This window comes from Hippoglossus stenolepis, chromosome 8, assembly GCF_022539355.2.
Source record: "Hippoglossus stenolepis isolate QCI-W04-F060 chromosome 8, HSTE1.2, whole genome shotgun sequence".
NCBI classification, from domain to species: Eukaryota; Metazoa; Chordata; class Actinopteri; order Pleuronectiformes; family Pleuronectidae; genus Hippoglossus; species Hippoglossus stenolepis.
This window is the reverse complement of record NC_061490.1, coordinates 20559752-20572234: the sequence shown is the minus strand read 5'-3', so window position 1 is coordinate 20572234 and position 12483 is coordinate 20559752. Positions and strand designations below refer to the sequence as shown.

The 12483-nt window shown below is 42.3% G+C and overlaps 2 protein-coding genes across 6 annotated transcripts in view; both read left to right on the top strand.

Moving 5' to 3' along the window:
• LOC118113339 (B-cell receptor CD22) overlaps nt 1-12483 on the top strand; it is a 1629935-nt gene that overhangs the window by 1377093 nt on the left and 240359 nt on the right. The window lies entirely within an intron of this gene.
• Nucleotides 1-12483, top strand: part of map7d1a (MAP7 domain containing 1a) — a 36998-nt gene that overhangs the window by 2746 nt on the left and 21769 nt on the right. For all 5 annotated transcript variants that reach the window (XM_035163022.2, XM_035163020.2, XM_035163021.2 and 2 more), the window contains exon 2: nt 10862-11053. In XM_035163022.2, the coding sequence (XP_035018913.1) occupies nt 10862-11053 (192 nt within the window). The remainder of the gene's footprint in view (nt 1-10861; nt 11054-12483) is intronic.

Genomic DNA, 12483 nt, shown 5'->3' with positions numbered 1-12483 from the left:
CGATCCCCATGTTGGGCAGTAAAGTTATTCTAATACCAATATATCATTGGTTGATTCTTAAGATGCCATCATCAAATTCTTATGTCAAAGAAATGTATTTGAGGCTTGATATTTTACAGTCCAACCATAAAAGTAATATAAATAACTATAAATGAATCAGTCAGGCTTTATACTGTATATTTGAAGCAATAGATCTGTAATCTGCTGTTGTGTGGGCTGGAAAATGTAAAGCTTTAAGTCAGAATTTACAAGTCAAAGAAAATAATGGTACAACATGATATTTGTTATATTATATGCTGTTTATTAATCTAATTTGAACGTTACTGGGTGGTGCCATTGTCAATCCAATGGCTTTTTTCAATGTATTTTAATCTCTACCTTTTAGAATAAATGACAAACTGCATTTGTGGCTACAATAATTAAATTAGCAAACTCTGCACTCTTGTCATATAACTTATCTTTTGGTTCATTGATTCATTGATTATTCCTCTGAAGCGAGAAACTGGGGGCTCTCTGGTTCCCACATGTTCTGATATGTTCAAAGCTCTCGCTCAGCCCTGTTCCAATGAAGTTCTGAGAGAGACGAGAAGTGAACAGTAACATCTGAGTCACAAAGATCTGACTGAAGTCGTGCCAGCACTGTGGCGCTGAGCTCTGCTTTTGAAACTACGGCGCAGTTTTTAGACTGTGACACATTTTCAGCTGTTTCGGCTTTTCTGTGCTCCACTGGATTTAAAATAATAACACTGAGGTTTTAATAATCGAGTTGAGGTTTTCACATATTGGTCTGAACGGTGTTTGGGCTACAATTCCTTCACTGTTCACTCTTAAGCTTAAGCTGAAAGTTGGCACTTGTACTGCAGAGTCATTGTTTCATTTCTAAATCCAATATTATGGAGTAGAGAGCCAAAAATGTTGTCACTGTCCAAATACTCAAGGAGTGCGTTCAATGCTGAAGTAGCTTCTCTGGTGCCTTTAATGGACAATCCATACATGTGCAACCTTTACTATGGGCATGTTTATGTCTGTGTGCAAGAGCCCATTTGTCCTGTTAGTTTAGGATAGTCCACAGAGGGGAATAAAGCTGCAATGACAACACTGAATGAGACAAGCGGAAGGCAACACAAGCAGTAAAAAACTGTGAAAACAAAACAATTGCTATTGCCTTATCGAGAACGATCCACATAGAGGAGGCATCACGTCACTGCCAGCCCGCTCTGTAGCACCCAGATGGTGTAAATCACACCGCCCAGACATCGACCTCTCACAGGCCAGTAGAGGTGAATCTCAAACCCAGTGCTCTGGGAAGGCAAATGATGTAGAAAGCCTTCCCATTAACCAGCACTCAAAGTCTGCAAACTCTCCGTCTCTACCGGGTAATAGCTACTAAAAAGTGGTCAATACGTGCATGCTGCCTCAGTTCATGTTTGTATTTGTATGCCCTGGTGAGTCCTTCCTGAAAGTGAAATAGAGAGACATCTTATTTACCAGAACAATCTCTACAAATACTGTTTGCACTGGTTATACTAATTAAATTAAGATTAAAGTTGAACTTGCCTGCCCTTGAATCACCCATTAACCTGTTTAACCCACCTGGTGGCTCAAATACCCCAGATAACGTTTCTGTGGTCTCACCAGCTAATGTCACTTAAATGCTAATTATATGACAAATAATTGATACAAGCTGTGTTATAAGGCTGTTGTGATGATGATGAGTGTGATAAGTTATTAGCCACACTTAAAGAAATGTCTGGGGGCTACAGTTTTAGAAGATACTCAAAAGATACTTTACATTTTGCCTCGAGCACTTATTGACAATGTGTTTGAAGAATGACTTGAATGAATGAATCATAACCCGTCTTCATCTCTTTGGATCCTTTGGGATTTTGGGCTTTGAAATATAATACAGTTGATCATTCAGAGAGTTGTGTCTTGTTAAGGACCACCTGTAATTTGCTGTCAGCTGCAGGAGTATAAGATGGTAACAGAGTCCCAACTATTTGGTGAAAGAAGAGTTTGTTATTGCACAAAGGAAAGTTATTTAGTGAAAGGGATGGCTTGTTTGTGAAGTGGTTTCATGGCACTTTTGCCTTAGAGCAAGAGCGTGCTGGTTCTGTGTGGAGTTTGCATGTTCCCCCTGGGCCTGTTTGGGTGTTCTCCAGGTTCTACGGTTTCCACCCACAGAGACATTCAGGGAGATTGGTTCCAACAAAATTATAATCAATGCATTCACTGCACCAAAGCAGGAGGAAACCAGAATGACAAAGATGCAGTTTGTTCAAATTATTGCCTCAAAGAAAGGCAAGGCAAGTATATCATATTTGACAGAAGACAATTCTGTTCTGCTTTTAAACCACCACGTACTAAAGACAGTATACCACACAAAACAAAAGGATAGAATATAGGCTTACGTGTGGCTGTAGATGCTGCAGCAGCCGAGCAGAATGCCAAAGAAGCATACCACTCTCACAACTAACTCCCCACAAGAGCCTCGTTAAATACAGACATGCTACTTGAGATCTGCGTCTGATTTACCTAACACCCTTTTTGTCTCTCTGTCTTGACGGGGACAATATGTTAAGAAGGTGCAATGCTGCAGTGCTGTTGCTTTAATCTATTATCAGTCAGCTGTACCGCCCGTTCTTCCTGGGACAGAAGAAGGACAAGGGGAGGGAAGTCTAGGTTTGGACTGTGTCACTTGTTCCTGCCAGTGCCTCCTCGATCAAGGCTGAAAATATCCCCAGACGTGTGTCTGCTCTCTGCTCGTCTGACAGTTCCAGTCACTGGACCTATCTGCTGATATTAGGCCACTTCCTGTTCAGCTAAAGGACACATTTCTTGTACATTACACTCACCCTGAATATTCCCTGGCAGATGTACCACATGTTATCTGGAGTTATTGTTGGCAGCTCGTTTAGTTCTTGTGCCTGATTTCTTACAAATGACAGGATTCACAACTAGGGAGTGGGTGCCTCTCTGTAGTTACCTGTTTATGAAACCCATGACTGGACAGAGGAGGACTGGGTTTTTGAGTGGAGAGACAAAAAATCCAGCTAATGATAACTGTTGGTTGTAATTGTATGTTGAACCGTCACAAGATTATTGTTTATGCATGAATTTTAGCTTTAGAACCGGGTGACAAGTGGTGGCTCTGTGAGTTACCACAAGAACTCACACAGACAGATAGACTGCCACACAGATGCAAAATTCATAAAGGCAACGTTGCATTGGCAGAAAAGCATTGCAAGTGCTTAACCGGTTGACCACAGGCCATTAAATACCATTTAATGTACTTTCTAATGGTCATATTTCGGGGCAGAGTATTTATAGATTCCCCTCCTAAAGAAAAGGGTGTAGCCAGTCATCAGTTATAGATCTTGACTTTTTGAGGCTCAGTGAAGTATCGATCCTCTTGTCAAAAGGATTTTGGCCTGATTGTTGAATTAGTTTTAGATTAAATGGTGGTCATCACAAACTTTAATCACAAAAGATCCAACTCTTCCAAAACCAGTACAAATGGCTTACATCCCATTCTGAATAAAACTCATCCAGAACACCCCCACCCACCCATTGATACCAATTAGAATTAGATCATGCTGTCACTTCCCAACCCCCAAAGGGGACACGAAAACCAGGTTGCCAGGAGCAACTGGCTGGCATGCCAATACACTGCTTCCAGCTATGAATGGCAGCTTGTGCGGCCCAGAAATTCAACCACATCCTCTAATGTCACGTCGAGAGTCCCTCAGTTTGGCGGTTCTCGACACTCTCGGCCACCAGCTGGTCAAGCTGTCTAGGTCACTTATTTGTTTATGTTGTAGCATGTTGGTGGTGAATGCAGGGTCCCAGGGGAGCTGCTGCTAGTTCAGATAGGCTGAGCTCGTTGTCAGCGTGGGGGCTTTGGCTCATAGTGCGGGAGAGGGCAGCAACTAAACTGCAGGCTTTATCCTCAGCCTGGGCCAGGTGATGGGATGAAAACTGCTCCAGCCACTGACAGAGACAGTAGTATTCCTCGGTCACTTGACATGCCATGAAGGAATGTTGTCTTTTGAAGTGTCTTCTGTCCTTGTTGGTTGGTATCCAGCAGACAGCAATCATAGCGTGGCCAATGGGCCAATCAGTCTGCATCAGACCTCTTTGACCAATTTTATTTTGTGTTCGAGCTGAAACAGTCAGGCAATAATTTGAATAGTCAATCAAAACCACTTTGATAATAATGAAAATGCCATTTTTCAAGCAGAAATGTCAAACGTTCCCCAGTTTCAGCCTCTCTATCGTGAGACTTTGATGCCTTCGTGTAAATGAATAGATGATCTTTGGGTTTTGGAGCGTTGGTCTGTTCAGGTATGTCAGCATTGCCCCTGGGATATTGAAGTATTTGCAGTTATTTTTATGCGATTTAAAAATGAATGGATTAGCCAAGAAGTAGTTGGCAAACTGGAGATATGATAATGAAAATAACCTTCAGTTACAGCCCCTATCTGAATCACCCCAAAAATTGTTTTTTGGAACGTTGATCAGCCAAACAAGCAAGAAAATGTGATAATTCTTCTCAAACTTCTCTGTTTGTTTTAACGAACCAATCAATTTCTTTTTAGACATAATGGAAACTGCAATCAGTAATTACAACCACTCGTTGCTGGGATGCTGAAGGATCTTTTGTGCTGGTTTTTTAAGTGCAGTTTGCATCAGTTAATGATATTTTTCTCAGTTCCTGTTGAAATTGTAGCTCTCAGCTGAAAGCACCTCTAATGAAAACTTTGCTCTCTAAACACACACACACACACACACACACACACACACACACACACACACACACACACACACACACACACACACACACACACACACACACACACACACACACACACACACACACACACACACACACACACACACACATGCAGGCCCCGGTCTGGCGTGGAGTCGCTGCTTGTTGTTTACACTGCGCTTCCTGTGTGTCTGGGCCCCCTTTTGCCCTCTTACATCACCCTATTCGCTGCAGTAGGGACACAACAGGGTGAAGGGGCGCCGGGTTAGGGGGGTAAGCGATGAGGTAGTTCATTAGTCCCATGGCCCAAATGAGATGCAGGTCCATTCTCTGGCTGTTTCCAGAGTTCTTCTTTTCCTTTTTTTTCCCTCGTTGCCGCCCTTTTCCCCGTTCCACTCTTTGGATTTCACACTCAATTCCATTTCCTCTGCACTTTGTTTGCCTCATTTACATTTTTCAGGAGAATGAAGTGGATTTACACACTGTTTACTATGTTTTTTTAAAAGATTAGTTATATTTAAATGGTGCCACTATTGTATTATAAGCCTCTAGTTAAATTTGTTGGTGGTCTGATTGTGTGGTAACATCTTTTCCTATCTGTTTGGCAGGAGGCAGACAGGGTTGTTTTAAGAGCACAGTTCTCGGCTTCATAAATATTCCATGTCATGCCCTATATTTTCACTCTGCGCTCTGGGTGTTACACTGGGAACTAGCAGCAGTTCTACATTGAATTCATCACATCTGACCAGCTGATCATGACACCAAGATCATTTCAAAACGAACAGTAACTCCTACATATTTTTTAAACATCCATCATGTTGGCTTGTTTTCGTATCTTCCTTCTTACAGCTTCTCTCGACCGAAAGTATCCCTCCCTGAGCTGGGAATGAGCAAACAGTGTCATATGAATGTGCTGTCATAGTTTGGTGATTCTGTCATACAGTGAGTCATGTGTTTTTCTCTGTTTCAGAGGACACAGGGTTTTTCTTACCCTGATTCATAGGTCCCTGATGAACAGGTAGAAAAATAGCTGTGTGCTGTGCTTAGAACAGTTGCCTGTCAGATCCTATAGCACATATAGCTGTGTTGATACGAACCGACTCCCATTACAATGTGGGTCCATGCTGTTGCAAGGACATATCCTCTCACCTCTGCTTCCTTATTATTCTAATTCTTTTCTCATCTAATTGTTGTTGTATTTTGACATTAATAGTCCTACTCTGTTATTAAAATAATCAAACCAGAAGGGCTCTCTTGCCCTGCAGGTCCCGAGGTGATGTGACATAAAAAGAAGCAGCCTCGGCTCTGTGTATTTATAACCTGCTCTAACGAAATATTATGCTGTGAAATTGCATTTCTTCTAAATCCCATTTTCTGTGACGGAATTAGCAGTTGTCCCAGTTTTAACCGTACTCCCCAATGTCATAAGCCAAACTGTAAGGCAGTGAATTCCTCTGTAATTGTGCTCTGGGACTGAATGTACCACAGTGCTTCTCAGAGGCTGCCTCACATTTTCCCAAACCAACATTTGGAGTTGCGAATGCATTTCGACCAACCAGACCTGCCTCTAACAAGGAGGTGGCAGCTCCTCACCTGCTGTTTCTCAACCTGCCGTTCTGCTCCCACACTGTGCTTGTGCATGCATGCATTACCCACCCACTTCTGCAGGGGTTCCTTTACCCTTTCTGCTGACTTAGATATCTTCTCCCATTGTGTTAAGTTTGCATGTAAACGGGTTCAGTGCATGGGGCTTTGTTCCACACCTGCAGCTATAGAGGCCCCCATAGGGAGATTTTATGGGGGCAAATGAGCTGTGGTGTAGGCAGTGGATAACCAACATCACGCACAACATGCTGCAGATTCCTGAACCTCCTCTGACCCACTTTGCAGGATCTCATAGCTGTTGAATATCCATTTGAAATGGAGGTTTAACAAAAGCAATCCCAGCAGGACAGTAACTTTAAGATGCTCTTAAGAATGATTTATACTTTCTACCACCTTAGAAAGAGAGGATTCTAATAATATGTTAATGTAGTCATAGTAACAAGGCTTCACTAAGAGGCTTTGGATTATTTGAAAACTTCAACCTAAGAGCTTGGCTTAAAATCTCTATTGTTAAACCAATAAATCAGCTGATATATATATTTAATAATTGGTAATAATTCCTAAGATGTTGTTATCAAAACATAATGACAAAGAAATGTGATTGAAGCTTTTTATTTTATATGTTAAAACTTAAATTGTTTATAAACAGCTGGAAAGGAAATTTGCATAATTAGAGTTTTCATATAGGCACATTTAAGTAAATATATAAGTAAACGAAAACATTGATAGTGATCTGTCTGTGAAAATCTCATATCAGTCCAGCTCCACTGTTTTGTAAAGTGAGATTCATATGAAGGAACCAGGTCCATTGCAGCTTTAAACCAGGGAGAGTCTGACACTGGCAAAACACAATATCTTAAATCTTTCATGGGAAATAACCATACAAGACATAAAGCTCTTCAGGAACGCTGAGGACAGACGGTCGTCAAGCTTGTGAACTGCTGACCCACTGTCTCTGTCCGTCCAATAATAAGATGCATCAAAGTGAATTTCCATGTTTAGTCTTGCTGGAAACTCCAGCCTCTCTAAAGGAAGTTGTTGTGCATTGATTTATGAATATGAATAATGCAGGTGATGTCATCGGAGGGTGGTCTAATGGATTTTGGCTGTAGCTGTCCCCTGGGGGCAGATCCTTTAGGAAGCTGGAGTGTTATTATTGAAGAGGCAGTTACTCAGGTGACACAAGCAACCCCCTGTGTTGTACTGTAGGAATAACAGAATAAAATTGGACTCTTATTCCCGATTATGCAACGATTTCACACATGAATGCACCACATGAGAACATGAGTTATGTAAAATCAGGATAATTTGATTAGCCCGAACCCAGAGTTCATGGATTGTTGAGCAGATTTTGTCATTGCATCAGTTCATCTGTGCAAATATTACTTAAGCTTACTCTTTAAAGCCCGACATGAGTATGTCCCAATGTTGTTTGCTCGGGTCACAGCCTTCCAAATATCATCAGCATGTCAGATTAGGACAAGCAGACGTCCCCGATTGACTGGAACTTACCAGACCTTTTAAATGTTAAAGTTGCTCTGTGGCAGTTTCTTGAAAACAAAGTAAAAATTTTGTGAAACGTTCAACAGCTAAATGCATCGTTTGTGATGAATTTCACAACAGTCAATATCGATAATTATCATGATAAATGTCAAATTATTATTTTTTTTAAGTGTAAAGACTTCTTTACAAGCCATTTAAAGAAGACGTGCATTGACTTTATTCACATTTGCTAACTTTCATTCCTCTTCTCCTTCACGGCCTTCGGTGAGATATTACAATGCTACTTTGCAAGTTATTATTAGTATCTGTTAATCAGCAGCATACTGTCATCAGGGATGAGTGCTTCATTGTTAACACTTTTGCACACATGCATGAGGTAATGTGCGTGATGGAAACACAGCAGGGATGCATTCATTAAAAGATCCAACCCTTTCTCAAATGAGTAGTTGATTATTTGACTGAAATAAAACAAGAACAGACCATTTTAATCAAATAATGTTTCAGTCATTTATTGAACAAAACTTTTTCAGGTGAGAATTTCTGCTTTTTAAATTTGATATCATAGTAGATGATATTTCTTTGGGTCTGACGGTAGTTCAGACAATTATGATTTTTAGATCACATGCCTTCTCAACTAAAGAATTTCAGTAAATTAAACACTAAAGGAAATAACTGTTAGTTGCAGCCACAGTTCATAGTTTTCTTTTTGCATTAGCTCCAAGCCGTGTATCGTACACTCCTGGTTGTCTGGCAGCTCGCACAGTTGCTCCCTCCATCAATCAGCCCTTGTTTCGGTCCCTCGCTACGCAGCAGCGGTCCTCCTCTCCCTCAGCTCCCATCCCATCTCCCCCAGAGAGCTTCACGTTTCATTGGTATTCATTGTGAGGGCCACCTACGATCCGGAGTACGTTACATTCTCATTCTCTCCATCATTGACAGTATGGATCACAGTCTCTCCCGCAGTCTTGTCAGACGGCCAGTTGTTAGTAGCTCCAGTTCCCAGGTGAATGGGAAAGTGCTCCCAGGGTTCCAAGCAACACAAAACCCAAACTGTCATATCTGCCCAAAGGGATCTGTGAGAAAATGTGCGTAGTCACAATGATGATGATGATGAGGTTGTGTAGCATCATTTTATCGCAAACTGTTGTAGGGAATTGTTTGATAATTACGATGTTAAATGACACTAAATCCTCATTTTATGGGTTTTCGCTCAATTAAGTTAGAGAGGAGGCACGAGATTTATTTGGGTTTAAATGAAGTCAGTCACAAACACTAAAACCAGTGTTGCCATGGGGATTACCTTTTCTTCGGTAGAAAGCTTTTTTTCCTTTTTCTTATTTCATCACTTCATACATACCTGGGGTCTTCTTTCATATATCTTTCCACAAAGTTACATTTTGTCCTAAAACTGCACTGACAACAAGTAGAGCGGAGGAGTGTATTCCTCCTCCTCTTTCACTCCATCTCACTACCGCTCCCCTCTCGCTGTCACTGCAGTGTTTTGGCTGCCGTCCCGTTGCCAAGCAGAGACCACAACAATGGCCCCTCTCTGTCGGAGCACATCGCTGCCCGAGGAATGCTTATTTAATAGTGGCATGCTTTGACAAGGGAAACACAATGTCTTGTCTCCCAGCTGAACTCTTTCATAGACTCACTCCGCTGTTCTTCCTCCCTCTCTTTACCCATCAGGCTTTGTCCATCTCAAGGTCGTCAGTAGCTGCTTCCATCTCCCCAGATGGGTGACATTGACTCAATCTTTCTTATAAGGCCTGATACTGTATCTTAGTGCATTGCATCAGTGAAAAGCTGATATTTATTCATGCAGATCTTTGGCTTGTACTCACAAGGAATTGATTAAAAGAAAAGTTTGACGGAACTTTGTGGAAACGTTTCTGGCTAAAGAAGAAGCAGATTGTACAGTTATATACTCAACTCAAGGATCTGTGAAGTTGCACAGCATTGGTCTCGCTCCTCATTGGTGCTCGCCTTTGGAAACTGCTGAATAGCACAGCATTTGAATAGTAAATCTTTAGTGCGCTCACTGTCTCGGTGTGACAGCCCCCCCACCGTCTGTGTTGTTTTTAGCCAAAGTCTGAATAATTTACAGCATGTTGCCCCAGTGTTTACCTTCAGAGACTATGCAGAAGATACTGTGCTCCAACATGGTTCCACCGGGAGCACGGCGGTGCGGTGCTGAGTGGACAAAGCCGAGTGTCCCTCCCGTGAGGGTCTTTGTCCGGCCGTCAAAGCCTCGGCAATCTAATGGAAGGAGAGTAGGAGCTTCAAGTTCAAGCAGCCTGCCAAACATGAGTGATCGTGCTGCGAGTAAAGCTGCGGTCCAAGCCAACCCGGTTATTATTTAAACAAATAAACTCAGATAGTATAGAAGACCCTAAACTGAGGCCTTTTCATCAAAATAAAGTTTGACCACTTTTCTGGGAAACGTGATCTCTCAGATTCTGTTTTCCTAAGCAATTCATTTCACCTGAACAGAATCATCAGAATGCCAAAAAGCCAATTACTGTTTTGCTCTGCCTGGGCGTCCGGCCATCCGCTCTGGCCGGTGACTCGATAAATCAACCGCAGAGTAGAAATGGTATTGGACATAGAGTTAGAAGAGCAGGCTTAAGGCCTATTATCTTGTGCCTCTGAGCAAATGGTGTAATCTTTGCAGCTGTAAATGTTGCTCAACAGCTGAAAGAGGCCTTGTGCTGAAACAGAGGAGCTTAGATTGGTTGGTTTGGTTCTGTTTCATTATGTTGTCATTTCTCATAGAAAATAGACTTGTTCTCAGACACACGGACTCCACCCCTCTCGCTCAGTGCAGCTCTCTGCGGAAGTTTACGTCATCCACAAAACTACTTCATAGGCCCGGCACCGACAGGAATGAAGACCGACTGGTTGAGTTCCATCTATGCCTGTTGCCTTTTCTACAGTGTCATTTTCTCAACTTGTTTTCATTCTGTCTTTCTCTTCAACCAGCTCCCTACTCCGATCTGGACACAAACCCCACAAGGCCTGACCCAGAGGGGGAGAGCAGCCCCCCGACCTCAGACAACACCAAGAGGATGGAGTCTCCAGCTAAGAAGGATGTAGACCGAAGGCTGAGTACCCCCAGAAAATCTGACATCATGCCCCGATCACCTGCATCACCTGCACCCAGGTCGAAACAAGGTAAAGGGAAAGAATTACTGCCTTACTGTATGTTTGTGTTCTCCCACCAACCAGCCAGGTTTACATATCTGTGCAGACTTATGTGGTTAAAACTTGAGCTTGAACCGAAAAGTGCATTTTATCATTACTAGCTTATGAGTTATGGCCGAAATGTGATGTTTAAAATGGTCTTGAAATCTAAAATCTAATAAGTTCAAATGGAGAATTGTGCCAAATTTTAAAATACATTTCTACAAGGTGTTCCTGGACAGACATACAGATGGATTTCTGTGTGCCACCCTGCTGTTGAGGCTTAAAAATATAAAACAAACTATGTAACCTGTTTAGAGTTCAGTTGTTTGAAAAACCTGCTCTTGAGGCTGAACTTGACCTGTTCTTTGGCTCTGTGTTCCAATAATGGTGCCATTATGTACATCTGCACTTTGCACAGGGCAGCTCTCCTGAGGGAAGGTAATGCTTCAGTATCGGAGTAACAGCGACCACACGCTTTCAGACGTGAAGCTAAATCCAATAGAGCTGCTGCAGGTTGTAAGTGCTGGAACAGAAGCTGCTGATGTGAGAAGTCTGCAGCTTTGGGTCCAAAGATTTCAGGCAGAATTAAATTAGTCAAGAAAACAACACGGGGACAAATGAGCTTTGTTGGTAAGTGGATAGCGAATGCTAATCACTGCCATGCACTGGTCACTAATGAAGGGTGGGCAGAGGGAACCTGAGTAAGACTCCCGGTTCGGTGACTGATGCCAAGAAGGCATTTAGCTCGGCCTGGTAGTTGCACCATAGCCGCGTCCACACTGCCTCCGATTGAACTCCTCGCAGCCACCGGCTAACAGCATATTGCAGAGTCTAAGGAACATGTTTGAGGGTTTTTGGAGAGTAAGCCTCTTTATTCTCTATCCATTAATCCATTCACTGTGGTCATGGTCTTTATTCCCGAAGCATGAGGTGATGAGGATAAACCTTCCAAACTGCTCACAAAACTACAACAACGCAGCCAGTTCTGATACGTTGTTATGCTTCCTTTGCCACATCAGTTATATGAAGACAAGCATTTCTTTGTTTATTTGCCAAAGTCTTGGTTGACTTGGAGAAACATGTAGTTGAGTCCTAACTCTCCTGATTCCAAAAATGATCCATACTTCCCCTTTGTTCTCCAGATTCCTTTTCCCCTTGTTCCGTTAAGCTCATTATTTGTGTTTGCACCACCCAGATGGGTGCGAGGAAGAGGAAAAACACTCCGTGGCTCCTTCATTAGTCAAATGAAAGGTCGAGGCTTGCGGTTCATTTCTGGTCATGGTCTGCTCACATCTCTGTCATTTCCCTATGAAAGCAGTGATTTGTTTCAGGTGAACCTCCTCATGCAGCTGGCGTCAAGGATTCTTGCATTGTTATGACTGAGTATGTTGATTTTGCCTCAGAGAATAGTGGAAGAA